Genomic DNA, 22,002 nt, shown 5'->3' with positions numbered 1-22,002 from the left:
ATTCTTTAAAATAATATATTGATACTCACCAACAGTGTTTTAGTTGAAAAAACATCACTTAAAATTATTATCTATATAAATTTCCAATTATATAACAGTGTCTTCAACTCCTATAAATTTTTTGGAGGCTACATGACTATTTCCCTCTTGAAATTTGACAAATGTCTTCCACCTGTGCTGATAATATCCGTTAAATGGATCAAGCAAAAGGATCTGTTTGCACAGAAGTAAAAATCTGTGATTTAAAATATTTTATCCATTGTAAAATTATAGACATAAAAATCTGTGACAAACTTATGTATCAATAATAACATGTCACTATTTTCTGAGTTTTATCGCTCTCTCAATCATTTTTAGTGTTTTTGTGTTGGAAGCTCCTCTTCTTAGTGCTTTTCTTATTAGAGGGCAATGTTCATAAGATAGGCTGTATCTCTTCGAAGCCCAATTTGGTTTTCACATCTACATAATTAGACATGAATCAAGCATTGACCCAAATCTTATATGCGCAAGGCCAACCCCTTTCTGGGTTTTAATTTTCGATTGTACAGCTGCATTTATTCATGTTAAAATCAGTCTGTAAATTCAAAATTCCTTTGTAATGCGAATTTCAAATCTTATGTGATTATGTTTAGGTTTTTCACCGAAAAGGGGGAACAATATTTTCCACTCTAATTCATTCAAGTTCTTTCTAGGAATGATGGTCCCCGAGGTTATTATTGAGGGAAACAGTGCCTAACTGTACATTTATTCTTAGAAAATTTTTCCAAGTCTTCGTTCTTGACAATGAAGCCCTCCTAACAACAGGATAAAGATACCCAATTTGCTTTGATTATTTAACTTGTAAGTTCTTTATGTAACACTAATCTACAAGAAAGTAACTTAAATCAAAAGTATATCAAGAATCACATCCTTCAAGGATGATATTTTAAGAAAATTACAATTTAAATGAAAATTCTGAATTTAGATGTCCCCAGAGACCAGTTGAATTTGAATATGGAGGTAAAACAGCTGTGATGTTGCCTTTAGTGTTAACATTATCATCAGTTTTCATTTTTCAAACTAAAAAGATCTTTTCTTCCCATCTTTATACAGATCATATCATGCTCATTTTCATTTTAAACATGAGAAAAGAATGGCCAAGTATTGGGTGCTTTAAAGAGAAATGGGATTTTGCTTATATACTCGATGGTGAGTATGGAAAGCTTTTGTGTTAGAAGAAGAAGGCCCATTGCTGGGCTTAGTCAAGTCACTCCTTTTAAGGAGAAAGACTTATCATAAGATCTCATCCACCCACTAATTTTGCTCAACAAGTGCTTTTGTTAAGTCAAATGGAACCCAAACAAAACAATTGAAAATGGGTATCCCCTCTCAAATATAGTCTGAGTGATAATAGAAAGGTATCATATAATAGATATGATGCAAATTCTATGATATTTTACATTATTAACTTACTTAGTATTGTGATTTGAACTCAAATTTTATTTATTCAATATAATTTATTTAACTGTAAAAAGATAATTTAATTCGAGTGAGGTTTACTCCATGATCAAATATTGTTAATTGTCCAACTGGCTTCTCATCTTCCAGAGTTGTATTAAATAGTATTCAGGAGGGACCTGGTAAGCCATCAACTTCATCAGAACCTTGAACATGATGACTGTAATTCAAATTGAAAACAGAAACTCAGAGAAACCGAAGGACAAAAATGTTATTGATTGATCTGAAAAGAGCAAGGAATATATATATATGAACCAGAATAGACAGCTTCAATATCATTTAAGAGCTTCTTTTGAAGCACAATTGAGTTATCAGCAAAGCAAATTCCTTTGTTTAATTTGGTTGACTTCTTAAAACAATTTGTCATCTCTAAAGTTATGCCACTGAACACCGAATCTGACAATGATAATCTTATTTAAATAAATTAAAAAAAGAAATACGACAGAGTTCGCTCGGAAAGAAATTTGTTGGGGGAAGTAAAATATATAAAAATATTATGAGAATAAAATTATAATATAAAATGTGTATCCGACCAGTACAGATTTCCAAACACTGTTCTCTTGTGCCTGGGCTCTTTACACTTCTCAACAAAACTATCCAAACTTCAAAATGCTTACGTTTTAATAAAATACATTAAAAAAACAGCATCGAAACTGCTAAAAGAACAGATGCCAGACTACACATGGTGAGGTATCAATTATTCTCTTGCATATACTGTTTTGGCTCCAATAGAGTTCAAAAGATTTGCCTGGTTTTCCCCCAACCCCATTACCCTTTCCAATACTGACATGCACGCAACCCTCTGTACAATTATCTTCAGTATTTCAACTTACCAGAATATAATAGGAAAAGGGTTGAGTGAGTGAGCAATTTTCCCTGAAATCCATCTAACTTGTGCATGCAAAATACTCTGACTTCATTTGGGTCTTTGAATCTTCGTTCCTGAGTGATGTAACATAACCCTGAGAAGAACATGGTGGTCCAAATTTTACTGGAAGTTTTGCCCCACACAACTTTATTTTTTCTGCCATTTCAACTCCTATTTCTATTTCTAAGTTGCAATCTTCTGAATCACTTATGTCAGTAAGTCACCAAAGCTACTGAGTTTCATTATGAGAGTAATTTAAAAATAGTTTTATAAGCAAGATAAAACTTTGAATTACCCATTCAATTGTTGCGAGATTAGTCATTAGACTGTAGTTTTACTTGTTCAGTGTTGGTATCGGACAAGCTAGTTGGGATGAGATTAGTCATTGAACTGTGATTTACTTGTTCAGTATTGATATAGAGTAGACGTTGCTTGTCATTAGAAAAAAAGGGTTACATAGAGGCAATGAGGACAGAATCGTCTTATAGATCTGTGACGAGGGACACTTTTGAACTTGCAGCCCTGAACATGAAAACAACTAAACAAAGGATGGGATAGGACTTGGCAAATGGAGCTTATAAAAAAAATTAAAGGGTTGCAATTATTGTATAGCCATAAAGCCAGCCGTTCTCAATTTTATGGGGCTCTATAAATTCCCCCCAACAAAGGCTTGATTCCTTGCCTCCAAGCTTTAAACAAACAAAATATCACAACTGTCTCCACCTCCATCTCAAAGTTCTCCATAGGCATCTTCACTCTTTTGGAGTAGCTGAGAATAACCTTCAACTTTCCAAGTTTAGTAATGGCAATCTCGACTCTGTTTCATGCCCTTGTTGTTTTGCTTATATCAACTGCTTTGGCTACTACAAAAGCTAACACTGAAGGTATAGATGGATGATATAAACTCTGCGATTATTTTTCTATAATATATAATCTTTTTTGTTGATATTGTTAATGGCTGTGTAAATGAAAAGGGGATGCTCTATACGCGTTGAGAAGAGCTGTTGATGATCCACAAGGTGTTCTTGAAAGCTGGGATCCGACTCTGGTGGATCCGTGTACTTGGTTTCATGTCACTTGTGACTCTGAGAATCGGGTTAGCCGTCTGTAAGTTTCTTATAATCAATCTTTCCTTTTTGTTTATTTATTTTACAGCTTGAGTATATCTACCTACAGTTTGTCATGGACAAGTAGTCAAAGCCTTACCTGTAAAGTTGACAAAACTTGTTCGTTCATTCATGTTTAGTTTTATATATATATATAAAAGCTAGACCTAGATGTAAGTGCGGTTTTGTATATCGCCAAGGAACCATCCACGTTGGAGCAAAAGTAAGAACCCGTGAAATCTGATTCGTCAAAATTCAAACAAAACACAAGGACAAGCAGACTCTCTCTGTTAGTGCTTTCCATGCGTGTGCATGTGATTTAATGTTTGAATGAACAACTATGTTACTCTTCCAAAACTGTATATTGTATATTGTAGAGATCTTGGAAATGGAAAGCTGTCGGGCAGACTAGTTCCCGAGTTGGGGAAGCTGGAACGTTTGCAGTATCTGTAAGCTTAGCTTTTTACTGTTACCCTTGAATATATTTGAAGCTCTTAAATCATTTTTTATTTAATTTCTTGAGACAAAATGAGGCATTAAAAGAAATGAAATTAGGTTGTGAAATAAATGATGAATGTCGGTGGTGATGCATTTAATAGCAGTTGAACTGATTGGTGTGCGTTTATTGTACAGGGAACTGTACATGAACAACTTGGTTGGTTCTGTACCACAGGAGCTTGGAGGACTTAAGAGCCTTATTAGCTTGGATCTTTATCACAATAACCTTACAGGGCCCATTCCGTCTTCACTCTCTAATCTCTCTAATCTCAAATTCCTGTAAGCATCAAAAACCCTGCTCGATCCTTGGTTTCATTCTTAGATTGATTGACGTCTGATTGGAATCAAATGGTTAAGAATCAAGCAATCTATAATGGTTCACGTAATCTTGTATACAGGAGACTTAATGGTAACAAATTGACTGGAAGGATTCCAAGGGAACTTACGAAACTTGGAAGCCTGAAGATCCTGTGAGTCTTAACATAATTTAATCCCATAAAACCCAATTTATCTCTCTTATTCTCACATCAATCTAGAAAATTTACAGCGACGTGTCGAATAATGATTTGTGTGGAACAATTCCAACCTGGGGCACGTTCTCAAAGTTCTCGGAGGAAAGGTGATAGATACATTTCATCCCCTACTAGATAGGTAGCTACTTTAGCTTTAAATTCTTAGTTGGTTTTTTTTTTTTTTTTTTGTTAATTTTGTGAATGCAGTTTTATGAACAATCCAAGACTGGAGGGACCAGAATTGATGGGATTTGTGAGATACGATGCAGGAGGCTGTAAATGACGCACCAAAGAGGCCACCATCATGACCAATTCCATAGTAATGTCTCATTATATGGAAATGGCGACAAATTTTTCTAATTTTATTAACTAATTAGGGCAATACAACAAGATGTTGTTCTTGTATTAATGGAGATATCCTTATTTTCAACTATATGTAATTGTCTTTTTCTCTTATATATAGTATTATATCTTTTGCTTCATGATGTCCAGGTGGGTAGGTCGTTCATAAAACAGAACCACTCTTTTTTTCAATCACCAGACACTCAGTCTCAACCGTCAAAGTTATGTTATTTTTCATCAAAATAAGCCAAACCATTAACTAATAGCTCAAGATTATTTATTTACTCAACGTGATTTCATAATAAAATAAAATTAAAAATCCATAACATTATAAAATTCATAATTCTAATTTGTCAACATTGTGCAAATTGAATTTTCTGAAGGTCGTCTTGCAATACACAACAGAATTAGTATTATTTGAATGGCATTGCCGGGATAAAAAAAGGGTATTTACCTATTCAATCCTATGTGAAGATACAAAATTCCTTCTTGAATAATGGAACACAAGGCCAATTTTTTAATTAACTCAATGCCCACTGTTCAAGATAAATAAAGAAAAGGATGACACAGTACAGACCAAAATGAACCAACAAAGAGATATATACACATTTTTTGCCTGTACGAAATTGTGTGAGACAATCTCACCTCCGGAAATGCTTCTGTCAAGTCGGGGAATACCTACAAGCCATAACAATTACTCTGTCCCTGTGTCCATATGATCTGAAAACACCACATCATCAGGAAGAAGGAAAACCAGATTGCCAAATATACATAACTCTTTGATTTCGTGCATTTTGGTTATACAGATAAAAAATGATGAATACAAAGGAGAGATATGCTATTAGTCCTAAAACAAATTCTTTGAAATCCACATTACTTAGTTACAAATACAACCTATACCTTGCAAAGAATACTTTACTCAAGTTCACTTCATTAACATCATCAATCTGCATCTTAATATCTAACACTAACATATTTTATTTCTTAATACATTAATGAAAATTGATTACTATCCAATAGAAGAGTAGAGATTGGTTAATAGATAATCTCCTCTGGTACTTACCCAGATGATACCTCAACTCCTGTCATGTTGACATGTTAGGTGAAATAAATTATACTGATTAAAAGAAAAATAATACAGCACTTGGTTTTTTAATTACCTGTAATTTCAACAAACTGGGCAGCAGATTCGGAACCAGTTGACGGTAACTTCTTGTTGGTTAAAGATATTGGTGATAGAGGAGGCGATGCCACCCCTAAATTCTGTGGCTTGGAAACATCTAAGGAAGTCATTTTAAAACCCATTGAGGGTATGGAAAAACTACGAGTGATTGCCAGAGGAGGTGTTGGCAGTGGAGATGCTGCATTTGACACAGGTGATCTATCAGTAGCATAAGGCATTTGAACTTTGGGCACCAAGGGAGCTGAATGACCAACCAAACCCATAGGCCCTGAAGACTTGGAAATAGAATTGGCAGGGGGTCTTGGAAGTTCATGAAGTTCACTTATCTTGGGTGAAGACATAAAAGGAGGGGAAGCACTTGGTGAAATTTTTGGAGTTGAGGTTGGTGGTTGAGCAATTGGACTTCGTAAAATTGGTCCAGATGACAAATGGGGATGTTCCTTTGAGACAGTTTTTGAAGCTGGGGGCATCCTTGTAATTGGACCAGAAAAGGATTGTCTTTTGATTTTTTTATAATCAGAAGCACCTGGAGGATCAAACCGTGAAAAAAATCCATCTGCCAAAGGAGGAGGTAGTCTAGCTGATGTAGTTATATTGTTGTTCTCTCTGAGAACAGACTGTGCAAAAGATCTGGAAATTTTCTCATCACCCAAACTTTTATCAAATTTTGTTCGGTCCAAGGGGGATGAATGCCACTCATTATGAGTATGTCTACTCAAACGTGACTTCAGTGGGTGAGGAACTGGACTCCTTGGTCCTGGAGAATTTGAACCCTTTGTAGCTACTGGTGTTGGTAGCACATATGTGCTGAACTTCCGCGAAGATGATGGTTGCAGTTGCGTAATCTTGTCAATAGGATCAGATTTAAATTCAGCATATATAGGCACTGAATGGCTTCCAAGCCTAACATTCCTACTAAAGGAAATAGATCTCCTATAGCCTCTATCCAGATTTTCCTGTACATATGCCAAAGTAGTAGAATAAAACCCATTAATATTTCTTTGCTGCACCTCAAAGATCAGATGCACAAAATATGAAATAACAGAGGGTTGTTTATTATTTTTTATGCTGTACGAAGGAGATAATTTTTTTTTTCTGTTTAGTAGTAACTCAACTATTTCTAGTAGATGAATTTTATTTTGTGTTAATGATTAACCAAGTATCTAGTAATATCAAATTCAAATCTCTTGATTAATGAAAATAACTTAATAAAATAACCAAAAAAATTATAATTGAGTAAAAGTTATCCGCAGTCAGAAAACCAACTTTTGCCAGGTCAACTATATGGGTTAATCCTATGAGTGGTGTTATGTGCACAAATATTAACATGTCACCATGTGATTGGATAGTTTTAAATTAGAGATAAAGTAACACCCAATCACATGATGACAAGTTATTGTTTGTGCACATAATTTTATTGTAATCATATTTAAGATTAAAACTTAGAAAAACTACTAAAAAATTTTAAAAAAAATTGAATACCTATCTGATTTGACCCATAGGGCTATATTATCACATAAAAATTGTCAATAGCACAAATTCCTATACCTTTGCGGTCTCCACAGGAGCAACTGCCGGAAATGTAATGTCTGCCTCATCCAACTGCATTAATCAATATATAGTCAAGTTACAGGTCTAACGTATTTCATCTCTAGATGTAGAAATGACTATGATCCACAAGGTAATTGTATGATCACTCTAAGATGTGCAAAACAGTAATTATATAAGTGCTATAGGGGCAGAGTAGTTCTCTACCCAGGAAACAAATGCTGATTGATCAACCATAAGACAATTTCTTTTTTTCATGCATGAATTAGCTTCACATATACATTTGGCTTATCTCTCATTACTTTCAATATAAAACATGAAATTGCTAGATGATTATTAGACTTGTCAGAATAGATGTATGGAGCACATTTGTCATCCTAACTATGGCTCCAAAGATAAGATATGAGCAAATTTGTCATACAAACAATTTTCAAAATGCTATGAGTATGTTTGCATCGTAACTATATTCAAAATGTTAAGGTAAGGGCACACCTGCCAGCCTAACTATGATTTTAAATGTTAAGTTATGAGCATACTTGTTATCCTAACAATGAAAATATCAAGATATGGGCATATTTGGTACCCTAACTATTATCCAGAAAGTTAAGATTGCAAGCATTCAAATGAGTTGCATCCATAAGGGAGTTAATGGAAAAAAAGTTAATTAGTTTTCTCTGCCAGATATAGAACACATTATGTTTCTACCTCCATTGAGTTTCGCAAAGAAGAAACATTCTCCTGGTCATTTTGCCCATAGTCAAAACTCAATTCCCCATCACCATATGTATCAGAGCTGTCATAGTCGTCATCACCATAATCCCCATCATCGTCTTCAAGTCCACTGAATTGGTAATCAATGTGCTGTTGTTCTGCAACCATTTTTACATGTGGCTCTATTGCCTCAAGAGACCTAAGGGCCTTCTTGAAAAAACACATCTGCTTCCACGCAACGGAAAAGAAGCATATTAAACATTATCCAACACAAGTGCGTTTGATAAAGACGACATGGAAAAAAAACAAAGGAAAAACCTGAGCAGCATGGTGTCTAGCGGCCTGTGTAAGAAGACTCCGGGATTGTCCTTGCTTCAGAGATTTCAAACGAAAAACAAATAAGGTTGCCTCGTCATCATATTCATCATGAGCTGTTTGCACCTGTTGCAAAGAAAAAGTTTCTCCTTTCCCACTTTTTGGCCTTCCTTTTTCTCTTTGCCTTGTCACCATGTAATCATATACTTTTCTGTTGATCATTTACCAATATGAGAAAACAAGTACTCTAAAAGGTTATTATGCTCATATTAGTGTGCACTTAAAAATGAATTTTGAACCTCTTTTCATCACATTGTCGCTTCATCTCCTGCATAATCATAAAATTACAAATCAAATTTGATATTCATTCAGTAAAGTGCTAAAACAGGTGATACACAAACAATGCCATAATACATATAAAAGAAACAACAATAAGAATAAAATAGTTCTCCCATGGAAATTTTATTGATTGGGAATGTCATTTTCTAGTTGAGAAAATGGTAAGCCAAATGTTGGAAAGAACAGATGTCGTCGCAAAGAAAATTTTGAGATACCAATAAATTCCAACAAACAAATATTCAATATTCATTTCCTATGTATTGAAGAATATATATGTATATCTTGCACAAAATTTAGGGTGTTTGAACACAACTAAAGATCTTGGTTGAGATGTTGGCATTCTTTGCCTAATTCTAGTTAAATTATTAAATCAAAAGGATGAGCTGCCATACATAATTATTTAAAAGAACAACAAATTTCTTCACAATATAGGACGATAAAAAAGCTAACAGGCAGGTTTCATATATGGCGTAATACATCAAACTTGCCATTGGTGCTTGGGTAGAAAATCAAAGACTCCATAAAGAACAAACCTCAACTGTTCGAAGTTCATTAAGAAGAGACTCTGATGGGATTGTGATTGTCTGGAAGATATGAGAGCGCTGAAATATGAAAATAACAATTATTACCAGGGTAGTCAGATATACAACTTTGTGACAGCTTAAAGTTAAAAAAAGGACTCACATAGTTATCAACAAGTTTCTGAAGTTCAAACTGCACTTTTCCCAGCATTAGCAACACCTTACCTGAGCAGAAACACAAAAAACTTTATTTTCAATTTCTCTCCTTCTGAATGCTGAGAAACAACATAATGAACTTGAAAACTAAGTAATAACTTGTTTTGGAGTAAGAAGGCCAAGTAATAACTTGTCATTAAATAATTACAACAGTCTGAATCATAACAAGAATATGAAAACAATTCACAAATTCCACGTTGGAGAAACATCAACTTCATAACAGTAGATGAGCAAATGGATTATTTCATTTGAAGAATACACAAAACAACATCAATGGAGAGTAAAGTTAACATATATAATCAAAGACACGAGTTAAGATGTGGTTTAACAAGTTCAAATTCACAAGAATATAGTATGCACTATGGTTTGTACTACGTTCAAACGAATATTAAATTGAGGCCTAATAACTCTTCAAGTTATCAGATTTGAGGAGTGCAACAAAGGCAAAAAATAATAATAATAAATAAAATCCATATATTTAAATATTTATATTCAAATAGATAACAGAAATAAATATAAACCTACAAATGAAAACTCATCTTTGCATAAAATTCTATTTGAATAAATCTTGAGGCGAAACAGAAAAACTACTAAACAAATTATGCCAGGATATCTGTTCACAATGAATTATCAAATGAAACAATAGCAGAAGTGCAAGCTAAATTCATGTACCACTTTCTTCGTGATCATTCAATGCAGTTTTCTCAAGAAGACAGGCACCAATTTCCTGCAATGACTCTGAGAATTCTGAGGGAAAAAGATACAGAGAGTATAATTCTTGAGATGAAGCCAAAGTACTAAAAAGCGATTATAAGACAATTCTAATGAACTAAGTGGAGATTAAATCATAATGCCAATTAATTTTAGCTTCCGTAATGCAAGCAAATAATATTACAAATATGAAAATTTTAGTTCAGAGGTATATCAACATTATCAAAGTACCATAAGCACTATTTTCTGTTGCTGCAGCTGCCGAAAGAAAGCTGTCATAGCAGTCCCTAATGTCATTCATGTCCTATAAACACACAATCCAAGTTACTAAACGCATATATGCATTTAAATGGTTAGATTATTATAGTTAACCATTCAATTTTTTTTTCACTTTTCAAAACTTGACTCAACAATAGTGATGTTGCTAAAAGCTTCGTTTTAACATTGAATAATCATCCAGATCCAGAACCAACTTTAAAAGTGTAATTATCTCATAATTAAACAAAAACAAAACATTAATGATTCAGTTTCTTCAAAATTCATATAAAATAACACATTGCACAAATATAACCCTAGCCGCATGTACGTCAACTGAAAATGAAAAGAAAACAGTCGAAATTTTTTAAAAAAAAAATCGTGTCGGTCAAATTTTTCAAGGAGCAAACAAACGCATAAAGAAAAAGACGTGTACTCGATAAGCCTGAGCGAACTCGTCCAATTGAGCGAGAGGCCGAAGATCTCGTCGGTCCTTAGAATCACCGTGCCTGTGGTGAAATGTGAAGCCTCGCAATCTTCTCAGCGAAGTCTTCATTTTGGATTTGGATGAGTATACCTTTCTTCTTCCTTGCAAAGCCTCAGGTTCTCTTTTCTCCTTCGTGTGGTGTTCTGTTGGTTGCCAAACGAGACACCACAAATTTTTATTGAAACAAAATGACAATTCAATCTTCCAAACTTCAAATTACATTACCGGTAGGCTTACGTCATAAAAAATAATAATAAATTGTTGTTTCTTGACTTCTTCTATAATTTGTGTTTTATTATGATTAAACGTCCTTAATAGATTTAATAGTAGTTAATGTGAGTCGCTGTATTATACCAGATAAAGTTAATTATACCCAATTAATATTCTTCAAGCTCCACTTTCCCCTGTCATAAAGCTTACGCTATTGGTGGAGAGGAAAATTAATCATTGACCAGAAAATGAAATAATAATAATAATAATAATTCATTTCGAGAGAAAATCTGAGAAAAGAAGAAACCGATGTTGCTTTTTCTCGTGAAATTAGAATGTTTTCCACAAAATTCAAAAGTGTGTTGGCCCACGATTGCTTCATTGAAATTAGATGACGCCAAAAGAACACAGGAATTGAACGAAACAATTAGGGAAGACGAAGACTTAGACCTAAGGCGTTCTCCGGTCAACAAAACGCGTTTCTTGGAGGCCAAGGAGCTGGATATGTAAATGTCTCTGCATCTTCAAATTCAGAGAAACCAAAAAAAAACTCTAAAAAGGGCAGCTGTTGCTGCATGCTTAGAAGATTCATGTGTGTTTGCCCACAGCTGCATCCACATCCACTTCCACTTCCACATATTGTCATTATACTAGGACAAAAAATTCAACAATGGTGTAGCATTTCAAGCTATGTTTGAGAAATTGGACCAAAATTCAAAATTCCCACGATACAAGTTAGGGACAAATAATCAGTATGGGACAGACTGTAATTGTGTAGATCTTCATGGGACCCTTTTAGCTTCTAGACAAAACCAAATCGCCAGATTCGCAAATGGTCAAAACTCCAGTGTTTGATCATAATATCTTGGGTACGTCCAATCTCTCTGGTGAAGTGAGTAATCATTTGGTCCCTACGCCACCAAATGGTCCAAAACAAGAGGTTCGAATGCTAAATAAAAGTAGGCCAAAGCACTAATTCTCACCGAGGGTTGGCTGCACTCTTAAATTCTCCATTGATAATTTTTTAAATTTTAAATATTTATTTATTAAATTTAATTATTACTATTAAAGTAACAATATTATTTAAAAATTTTAGGATTTCTCTGTTTTTATTTGACAATCTTGTGACCGTCACATATTTTTTCCTATCAAAGGCGCCACCCTATATTTTTGCAACCATTCACAGTTGTCCCTTCTTTATAAATTGTCATCTCTCTTTAACAACTAGCATCCTCTGTCTCCAGTTTTCCTCTCTACTTGAGACTGAGTCGACTTCAACCCAATTCTCTTCTTTGGCGATTGAACTCGTGTTGGTGAAGTCGCATGTATTAGCACTTGTTCTTCTTCTTCAATTTGAACGACAACCTTCTTCTTCGATTTTAATCAATTTTCATTATAAAGCTGAATGGTTTTTTAGGACTAAATCAATCGAGACCGATAGATGAACAAAGAAGAAGCCTTTTGTCTAAAAATCGAGATTGAAGGATGAAAAAGAAGTTGAGACCAAGACCGATTCAATCGTTGTGTGTCGTCAGGAATGATAGAGAGCACTAGAGAAAGAAGGTTGTCATCTGCGATAGAGAAAGAATACCAGTTGCCAATCAAAAAGGGCACCAAAGAATAAAGAAAGTTAATTAGAAACCCTATGAGGGAAAAGGTAAGTTTTCAAAATTTTGGATAAAGAAAAATTATTAGTTTTTTAAACTAAGTAGGAAAATAAAATACAATTTTAATTTTTTTATATATTTTAAATAACAATTTTATATTTAATTCCGATAGATAATTTAAGCAGAAATATGGATATTTAGATTTTCGAAAATTAATATATGAGAATTGGGTTTAGACCAAACCTTGGGTGGGCATAAGTCTTTTGGCCAATTAAATTATTCATATTTTGCTATTTTCATACCTATCAGATAGCAGTCCAATCTCCCGAGCTAAAGAAAAATTCAGAACATAAGATATGTCTGAATTGTAGGATAGATGTTAAATTTAGAGTGAAAAATATATAATTAAAATTCTTAGAATTGGCATTAACGCAGCCCAGTGGTCCTAATTTCTTTTGATGAAGCAAGTGGAGAACCAGAAAAACGTAAGAGAAATTATTGCAAAACTGAAAGGGGAGAAGCATGGAGCAGGAGAGTGACCCTGCTAGTAAAGAAACAGCTGTACATGCTACATCTTACACATGGATGGCCTTCTGAAGCTAGTAAGAATTTTCTTACATACGCTTTTCTGGACTGTCATTTTACATCATTCTATTCACTCACTGAAATCTGGTTTTACAAATGAGCTCTTAATTATTCTTTTTCCTTTAAAAGGTTAGGTGTGCCCCCGATGAAATCTCTATTCCTTCAGTTGAGTTATATTTGACATATAAATTCCCTTGGTACTGAAATATTTCGGGTCAGATTATTAAAGAAAATGGCTCCCCGCCCTCACAGCTCACGAGTCACGTCGCTTCAGAATCTGAGACAAGATGGTTGCCCAACATTAGCCAACCCTATGACATCGCCCGGTCAATTAGTGCTTATTCAATAATGTTTTGAATACAAAAGATAACCAAAAGCTGTCTTTTTTTATTTTTCATCCACGTTGGTTTGTACAGAAACCCTGTTGGTTTCTCTTCCACGTTATATAATTACCTAAAGTCAGTAAACCTGATCACGCAACCATGTACATCGTTTTCAATGGTTAAGTCCAGTATAACTGAACTTTTTAAGACCAGCAACCCCATAACAATACTGCATCAGCTCAGCTATGATAAAATTCTAGCAGTCCTACAGAATTACAAATGCACTCAAAAAGCCTTAGATCAATGAATTGCATATGGCCACAAAGTCACTAGTTTGTACAGAAACCAAGTATCATGCAATGTCGAACTGGGAGACTCCATACACAGATTCCTGATAAAAACTTATTTTGGAACATGTTACAAACTGATGTCCACATTAACATGACCAAACAGAGCAACAAAATTTCCTGTCATCTTCAACAATCTCCTCATTATTTAGAAAGAAATTCCTCCCCAATAGAGTTGAGAAGGGGACAAATGAATGATCCCTCAACCAGTTCCTCGAAAAGATTTTTTTGTTTTGTTTTGTTTCGGGTTTGCAAGGTAGATCACATAAAGATAAACTAAAACCCAATTTGCAAGGTTTTAATCACCAACTACAAGAAAAAAACTTCAGACAAGAGTTACTTCTTGAAAGAGACAACAATAAAGCCAACCTGCAGTTGATACCATTTATGGGCTCAATCGATAAAACTATGCAACTGCAGCCATTGGCACAGATCGGTAGCATGCTCTCTTTGCAGCACGGACAATATCTTCAACCTGCAAAATCATTGACCCAAGAAAATAAGTTATAACAAAAACATTAACTGGCAATAAAAAACCTCTTAAACCTACATGCATATCCAATATATCAATTCCCATAAGATACCAAGACAGGATCTACATCTATCTATAGAACAGATCCGCATAACAAGAGATTATGCTTTAAAAACATCTACCAACAGTAAGGTGGCATGTAGCTCAATGCATCGGCACTCAAAAGCAAGCAAAAGTGATCAAACAACAAGAATTCTAGAACATAGATGACCTGTGGGACAGCCATTCTCTCAAGATTGGCAGCATATGGCATGGGTACATCAGCTCCAGCAATCCTCTCGACTGGTGCATCAAGATACCCAAAGCTCTCTTCAATAACAGAAGTGCTGTTTGGATAGAAAAGCATATTCGCAAGAGTATCAAGGCACCTGAAAACTAATCACCAGAGGTTATATATCCAAGTGGGAAGAAAACAAACCAGATTTCAGCACCAACTCCATGTTGAGGAAACCCTTCTTCAACTGTTACCAGTCTGTTGGTTTTCCTGACAGAAGCATTGATTGTGGATGTATCTAATGGCCTGATTGAGCGCAAGTTTATGACCTATATTAACAGTCAGTTATCAAATCCAGTGAACTAAAACCTGAGACGTTGAAAAGTACATTTTTTCGTTTCAAGTATCAATATACCTCAGCACTGATTCCTTCCTTTGCCAGTATCTCAGCAGCCTGAAAAACAAGCAATAAAAGTATACCCAAATGAATAAAAGAAAAATATGACCTACTGACGTACTTAAAATGTAAATTTTTCAATGGAATCACAAGTGTTGATCTGTAAATGAAATCTAGCATAGCGCAGCAATATTCACTGACTCATGAGAGCTATAATATCATGCTTCGTTTATTTATATAAATGAAAATATACAACAAATCAGGTGAAAAAAATAGTCATTTAAGGTGCTGTCAATACAAGCCTGAGCAAAGTCTTCATATAATCTGAAACCAAAATACAGCATATAATACAAGATGATAATACAGCACTCTGCATTTAAAAGAGCTACAGAATGCCAAAACAAACCTTGAGTGAGAGGCCCACCATCTTTGAGAAAGCTGTGATAGTTACATCCTTTCCTTCTCTCTCAATCTGTTAGATATAGATAATTGCAAAGCAAATATAAATGCAAAGACGATACGATCATAACAGAATGTGAGTGACAAAGACAACCACTAATGGCAGAGACACAAACAGCAAGAAAGACTCAACAGAAGTTCCAAGGTTTTAGGACCATTACCTTAGCTTTTCCAATTGGAAGACAAAAACTTGAATCAAGTACTTCTGCTGAAACAGGGAAGGACTCACCATATCTGAAGCACAAAATAGCAAGTTGACAAAATCGTTGACTGATTATACATTACAATTGACACTGAACCAAACTACTTACAGCAACTCATTTTCAAGGAACACAATAGGATCAGGATCCCTTATAGCGGCTTTTAGCAGTCCACGAGCATCTTCTGAACTGTATGGAACCAGTACTTTCAACCCAGGGCAAGAGGCATACCATGCTGCATAACACTGTAAAGCATGCCAAAAGAAGCATTATTGAATAAAAGGCCCACCCATGTGCTAAGAACCAAATATGTCTTAGAAAAATCATAAGCAATTTAAGGGTGATTACAGGTCACATACAGGAGACAAATAGACACAATTAAGACTTGGAAGGAAAAGACAACTAATAAAGTGAAAGGACAAAAACAAATTTGAGGATCCATACTTGAGAGTGTTGTGCACCAACTCCAGCAGCAGCACCATTAGGCCCTCTGAAAACAATGGGAACAGAAATCTGGCCAGCAGACATGTAATTTGATTTTGCAGCGGAATTAATGATATGGTCAATTGCCTGTAACAGAAGCAACAACAACAAACAAGACATATTCATCAAAAGAAATATCATTAGGAAATAATACAACGTAGACAGTAAAAATCATACTAAGCAGGTAAAAAATCCATCACCACCAATGTAAAAGATAGAAAACACCTAAAAGAGAAATTATAAATGTTGTGCCCATGCATCAAACATCTCATAGTTTACAAGGGTTTCATTATTGAAATTACAATTACGATGATAAGATCACAAAACAAAAATATCCTACTTTGTCATTTCTAGGGGTGAGCAAAATATCCGTTCAGAACCAGATCTGAAAAATGCACATGCACTTGAAAAATGTGTTGAGCAAGAGAAAATTTCATAAAAAGGTGTTGTGTTTAAAATGTTTCAACTAGATGGAACTTCACTTATCTAATGTTAGATGTTGTCTTGAAATTCAAAAAAGTTTTCAAAGATTGGAAGATGAGGATACATACTTTAGTATTGAATTGTCAAATGACACACCTTCGGCTAAGGATGGGAAGAATGCAACTGCATTTGCAAAATTCTTAAAAAAAATTTTTGAGGACACCAAAAGGATGTTGGCTTCAAAATGTGTGACATCTAATACTTATTTCCATGAGATAGTCTTATTATATCCTTGCATGCTTGGGAACATGACCTTAATCCTTGTAAGCACAACATGGCTAAGAAATTGAGAGACAAATTTGATAAGTACTATGGAAGTTTTGATAAAACAAACATGATGGTGTTAATTGTCATGGTATTATTAGATCCTCGATATAAGTTGAAATATGTGAGATATTGCTAAAAATAGTATATGGCAATGACTTTCAAAATGTTGAGATGTTTTATGATAACTTCAAAGAAGTGTTAGAGCATACGTTTGGTTTCTATGAACATGTTTTTTCAAGTATGCATATACAAGAAGGTGAAGCTTTGAGTTCTTCTCAGGCCATAGATGCTACTGATCAGTCTAGCATTGTTGGTTGTGATGACGATGAGTAAGACACACTTAAGCATGCATTTGTGATGGAAATGCAAGAAGAAGGACAAGATCAAAACAAAACAAAGTTGGAACAACACCTTGTGGAGGACTGTGAAGATGGTCTAAGTGAGTCGGATCTACTGGATTGATGGAAAAAGAATGCAACAAAATTTAAGGTTCTCTCTCTTATGTCAAGAGATGTGTTTGCTATTTTGGTGTTTACTGTAGCTTCTGAGTCAACCTTCAGTACATTGTGTCACCAATTTAGGAGTTGTTTAACTCCATCTGTTGTGCAAGCCTTAATTTGTGCACAAGATTAGTTAAGATCTTCAACTACACCAATCCAAGTCAAACATTACTTGGAGGATGCAAAATTGACTGATTCAAGTAACTTGTATAGCTCATAAAGTAATTATAATCTCAAATTATTATCTTTCTAAGATATATCATTCAATGCCTTCAACAAACTAATTGAAATTCTTGTGTTTATTTCGTAGAAATGTGTGGATTGGCCCAAGACCTGTTAGTTGCAAATTGTGACAATTTGACATGGTACTACTACTAATGCATAATTTCATATGTTGAATTGTCAGTACCTTTTTACCTTATAGTTACTAGTGTTGTGTTTGAGTTTGTATACATTTTGCATTTTACAATGGTGTTATCTTTGTTTTAATCATTTAAATTTTGGGTTTCTCATAAATTGATGTGTTTTGCTTGTTTTAGGGTATTTTACTTTTAAGCCAAAAGTTTTAATTGTAGTTGCAAAATTTGTGAAAGTGAGAGCCATAGTTGGTGAGATGTTGGCTGACCAGAAATTGTTGCACTCGTTATCCTTTCTCTTTTTGTTTCAAGTTCCCTTAAACTTTAGTTTTAGATGTTAGGTTTCATTTGAATCAAGTGTCCCAAATTAAAGAAGAAACTATAATTGCTATGCTATTTACTTGAAACCTACCTATGATCTACATTTATAATGAGCTTAATTTGCATCGTAAGTGAGCCAAATAATGCAGTCTGCCCTGTAATTCTTTCTCTGACTTGAATATCTATGTTATCCAGGGAGCTCAAAGTAACCAACAATCACCATCAAACCACACCAGCTGTGGCAGTGGCGCTATATGCAAAACTAATGAGGCATGAGAAGAATTTTGAACTTTAGGCCTGAAGATACTGACCTGCATAGAGAAGTTAAACGTCATAAACTCCACAACAGGCTTGAGACCATAGTATGCAGCCCCAACTCCAATCCCAGTGAAACCAGCCTGCCAAGCCATGGAACAAAATTTACAATGTGCAAATAATTGTCTACAAGAGTTGAAACAATTAGATTCATCATATTTTTAATGATTAGTATAAAGCTTTAGTAGTATGCTTTATCAAGAGAGAGATGATCATTAATAATTCCTCAACTAAATCAGTAACAACAAAGCATAATCAAGTCAAACAAAAGCAATCACCTCGGTGATCGGGGTATCAAGGACCCTCTCAGGACCATATTTGTCCAAAAGCCCTTTGGATATCTGTCTCAGAAAAAGGTAAAATCTGATAAATAGAAGCAAATACACTTGTATGGCCTCGAAGAAACATAGAGAAGGAAAGATAATCTACTTAAGGAGAAAGTCTAACCTTGTAAGCACCCTGATATTCCCCAACCTGCACTCAAAAGGCATAAATGAAATTAATAACATAAATAGAAAAATAAACAAATATGCGAAAGACATAATTCAAGATCATTTCCCCTCACCTCTTCACCCATCAAGAAGACTTTAGGATCTGCAGACATCTCCTCATCCAGTGCAGAGTTTAAAGCCTCTCTAACAGTCATCTGCTCCAACAAAATCAATATTTCAGTTATTTTAGGAAGTAGCACAGTATGCCTTAAAAGAAGAAAGACTTTAAGAAGAGATGAATTCTCAAATAACCTCTCCCAAAAAAGGAAAACACTTTAAAGTTAAATAAAGGAAATATACATAATAATTATTAAGAAGATAAACATGCAACTTATTAAATCCACGTAGCTAAAACCCAAATAAATCACACCGTTCTTGTAACAAAATTCCATAACCAGTATGAACAAGAAACCTAATACCCAATGCAAACCTATAAATAATCGTAAAACAAACATATCATCCTGATGCCAAATTCAAAACAAAACGCAAAAACAATTAGGTACAAGGCACAATCACCTCTTTAGCTGCAGACGAATAACTCCTAAAAGCCGACACAACCGGGCGTATTCTCTGGAAAAAAAAAAAGAGAGAGAGAGATTAAAAAAATTAAATCGAATAAAAACAAAAAAAGAAATTATAAAAAGGGCGTACCCTCGCCGGAGAAAGTCCAGCAGCCATTTTCTGTCTGATAATTCCAAACATGCTTATCTCCTTCCCTTAAAAGCTGCTCCAATTAACAAAACCGCAAATTAAACTATTGTTGGAACAAAATAATACTAAATTACAGAAATCATTCGAAACGCAAATCAAACGAACGAGTGTTGTTAGACATTTAGAGCTCAAAAGAAAGAGGAAGAGATTTGAACGCAGATGCACCTCGAGATGAAGGTTAGTAAGGATCCGATCGGCGATCAGAGTTATTCTAAATGAACAAGATGTATCAGTTCTTTATTTTATTATAATTTAGATTTGACACGAAAAGCAATTTAATTTGTGGAACTTACCGGAAAAAAAAAAAATTAATTTGTAGCTTTTGACTTTTTTTCGCGGATACCTATCAGACGAGCTATGATTTACAGTAGGCCGTTTGGGTCACTTAAATTTTGCTGTCCAGATTTGATCTTACGTCACCTACGGTAAATCCGTCGGCTAAAATTGACATAGATGGTGATCAAACAACGGTGCCTTCCATAATATTTAAAATTTATTAATTATGCAAATATTCCAATCTCATTAAAAAAAAAAAAAATAATTGCATTTGGCTGAGGCTGAGTGTGACCGCAGAGAATAATCTATAAACAACAGCCGTTTGAGGAAGAAATTTGACAATTATGACAAAAAAAGGTTGGTGAAGTAAGGTCTGTCATGTGTGCTTTCGCGCCTAACCACTAACCAACACTTTTTTGGGCTTGTTGATATTTAATAAAAGGAAAAAAGATTTATTCACATCCAATATTCGATGAATTTTTAAATTGATATTTATGAAGTGTTAAAAACTTAAAATTTTATTTATAAATGATTAAAATTTATAAAAAATAAAGATGATTTGTTTTTATCGAAGACAAAAATGTTATCTTCATCATGATAAGGGAGGTCCAATCTAATTACTCGAAGGAAAGAGCATCGAAGAAATGAAGACTTAGTAAAGAAAATATATAATTTTTTTAAATATAATCATAAAAAAAAATTTTAATTTTTTAAATCGAAGAGAAAAATAAAATAAAATTTTATTATTTTATATATTATTAATTAAATGATGATTTTATTTTTAAAATTAATTAATTATAATAATTTTAACAGTTCATAAATAGAGGTTTAAATTTTTTTTATTTAATAGGTATTACTTTAAAATTCAACAAACCTCGGGTGGGAGTATTTAATTTTTAATAATTAATAATATATATTGAAATTATACTATTGCCCCAATAATTAATAATATGACATCCACTTTCTTAATTTATTATGTTTTTTTTTATAGTTTTTTTGTTGTAATTATTATTTTGAAACTATTGAGAGAAATATTAAATTTTTAAAAATGTTAAAACAATCCCAAACTTTTTTAATTTCACAAACTGCTCTTAAAATTTTCATGAACACTCTTGATACTTTTAAAAAATTATAATTTATTCTAAATATATTATTATACATTATTGACATCTTAATCTATGTTTGCTTTAGCAATTTTTATTATTTTATATTAAAATTAATATTATTAGAGTAAAATTTTATTTAATAAAAATTTAAAAGGTAAAGTATTACTTAATTTAAATGTTTTTTATCGTTTTAATAATTTTTATTAAAACAAAAACAACATATAAATCCGATAATAGTCGTAGGCTCGTAGCTTGTTTTTGTCCCATTTATTCTGTTATATTCGGTTACAGAGGAAAAAAATTTTTTTTTTTTAAAATGACATCATATTTTATTTTGTAATCAGTCGTAACTGTTTTGAACCGAAGATGATGGCGGCCACTTGTGCATACTCAATGCAGAGAAAGATGAGATTTCCTTTTTTTTTTTTTTTCCAGAGCAAGTGAAAAACGGATTGGACTGCTAATCAAAAAAATTAAATAAAGAAAAGCGGATTGGGCTTGAAGGAAACATAACAAGTTTTTGCTTACCGGCCCTTTTTAAAACTCCCAGCCCAGACTTTGTCATCATTTTTATTTCATAAAGTAGCCAAAGGACTATTTTCCACCCAAAGTATCCTCTAATTCCGAGTTTTCACACATTAATTTTAAAAATCTTATTTATTCACCCATAGATAGTTAAAATTAACGAAACCTTAACCCCTTAAAAATTT

General features: G+C 33.7%; 3 protein-coding genes across 8 annotated transcripts; 1 reads left to right on the top strand and 2 right to left on the bottom strand.

Annotated features, from left to right (window-relative positions):
• Positions 1-2,964: 2,964 nt before the first annotated feature.
• LOC123215609 (leucine-rich repeat protein 1-like) lies at positions 2,965-4,963 on the top strand. 5 transcript variants are annotated; one of them, XM_044635782.1, is made up of 7 exons: positions 2,965-3,249; positions 3,340-3,472; positions 3,849-3,920; positions 4,105-4,248; positions 4,368-4,439; positions 4,506-4,588; positions 4,689-4,963. In XM_044635782.1, the coding sequence occupies exons 1-7, from the start codon at positions 3,168-3,170 to the stop codon at positions 4,694-4,696; spliced, it is 594 nt and encodes a 197-aa protein (XP_044491717.1). In that variant the 5' UTR covers positions 2,965-3,167; the 3' UTR covers positions 4,697-4,963. The 5 variants fall into 5 exon arrangements, with proteins under 5 accessions (XP_044491717.1, XP_044491716.1, XP_044491718.1 ...); XM_044635781.1 differs by having other exon boundaries at positions 4,506-4,620; XM_044635783.1 differs by having other exon boundaries at positions 2,966-3,249; positions 4,517-4,620.
• A 164-nt stretch (positions 4,964-5,127) lies between these two features.
• Positions 5,128-11,723, bottom strand: LOC123215607 (uncharacterized protein At2g33490-like). Of its 2 annotated transcripts, XM_044635777.1 has the most exons (11): positions 11,059-11,723; positions 10,599-10,671; positions 10,329-10,403; positions 9,604-9,665; positions 9,453-9,521; positions 8,880-8,908; positions 8,584-8,791; positions 8,260-8,490; positions 7,555-7,608; positions 5,984-6,962; positions 5,128-5,543 (listed from the first exon to the last, which is right to left on the bottom strand). In XM_044635777.1, exons 1-11 carry the CDS (start codon positions 11,176-11,178, stop codon positions 5,518-5,520), a joined length of 1,926 nt encoding a protein of 641 aa, XP_044491712.1. In that variant the 5' UTR covers positions 11,179-11,723; the 3' UTR covers positions 5,128-5,517. The 2 variants fall into 2 exon arrangements, with proteins under 2 accessions (XP_044491712.1, XP_044491713.1); XM_044635778.1 differs by lacking the exon at positions 10,599-10,671 and having other exon boundaries at positions 11,059-11,719.
• A 2,391-nt stretch (positions 11,724-14,114) lies between these two features.
• Positions 14,115-20,303, bottom strand: LOC123215608 (pyruvate dehydrogenase E1 component subunit beta-1, mitochondrial). Its single transcript, XM_044635779.1, has 16 exons — positions 20,204-20,303; positions 20,076-20,121; positions 19,851-19,923; positions 19,716-19,769; positions 19,274-19,354; positions 19,156-19,182; positions 18,987-19,049; positions 18,705-18,791; positions 16,428-16,553; positions 16,095-16,228; positions 15,945-16,017; positions 15,731-15,796; positions 15,343-15,381; positions 15,132-15,256; positions 14,925-15,039; positions 14,115-14,656 (listed from the first exon to the last, which is right to left on the bottom strand). Exons 3-16 carry the CDS (start codon positions 19,899-19,901, stop codon positions 14,588-14,590), a joined length of 1,110 nt encoding a protein of 369 aa, XP_044491714.1. The 5' UTR covers positions 19,902-19,923; positions 20,076-20,121; positions 20,204-20,303; the 3' UTR covers positions 14,115-14,587.
• Between the last annotated feature and the right edge of the window lie 1,699 nt (positions 20,304-22,002).

Source organism: Mangifera indica, chromosome 5, assembly GCF_011075055.1.
Source record: "Mangifera indica cultivar Alphonso chromosome 5, CATAS_Mindica_2.1, whole genome shotgun sequence".
Lineage (NCBI taxonomy): Eukaryota > Viridiplantae > Streptophyta > Magnoliopsida > Sapindales > Anacardiaceae > Mangifera > Mangifera indica.
This window is presented reverse-complemented; position numbering and strand designations above follow the sequence as displayed.

Bases quoted from the DNA above. Each gene is read 5' to 3' on its own strand.
- LOC123215607 (XM_044635777.1), bottom strand. From the start codon at position 11,178: ATGAAGACTTCGCTGAGAAGATTGCGAGGCTTCACATTTCACCACAGG. The intron at 10,404-10,598 runs GTACTTTGATAA...TTTTTCCCTCAG, and splicing joins AACAGAAAATAGTGCTTATG to AATTCTCAGAGTCATTGCAG. The intron at 9,522-9,603 runs GTGAGTCCTTTT...TTCATATTTCAG, and splicing joins AGAAACTTGTTGATAACTAT to CGCTCTCATATCTTCCAGAC.
- LOC123215608 (XM_044635779.1), bottom strand. From the start codon at position 19,901: ATGTTTGGAATTATCAGACAGAAAATGGCTGCTGGACTTTCTCCGGCG. The intron at 19,355-19,715 runs GTGATTGTGCCT...TTGTTGGAGCAG, and splicing joins ATTCGTCTGCAGCTAAAGAG to ATGACTGTTAGAGAGGCTTT. The intron at 18,792-18,986 runs GTGATTGCTTTT...ATGGCTTGGCAG, and splicing joins TTGATACCCCGATCACCGAG to GCTGGTTTCACTGGGATTGG.
- LOC123215609 (XM_044635780.1), top strand. From the start codon at position 3,168: ATGGCAATCTCGACTCTGTTTCATGCCCTTGTTGTTTTGCTTATATCA. The intron at 3,250-3,339 runs GTATAGATGGAT...GTAAATGAAAAG, and splicing joins TACAAAAGCTAACACTGAAG to GGGATGCTCTATACGCGTTG. The intron at 3,473-3,848 runs GTAAGTTTCTTA...TGTATATTGTAG, and splicing joins GAGAATCGGGTTAGCCGTCT to AGATCTTGGAAATGGAAAGC.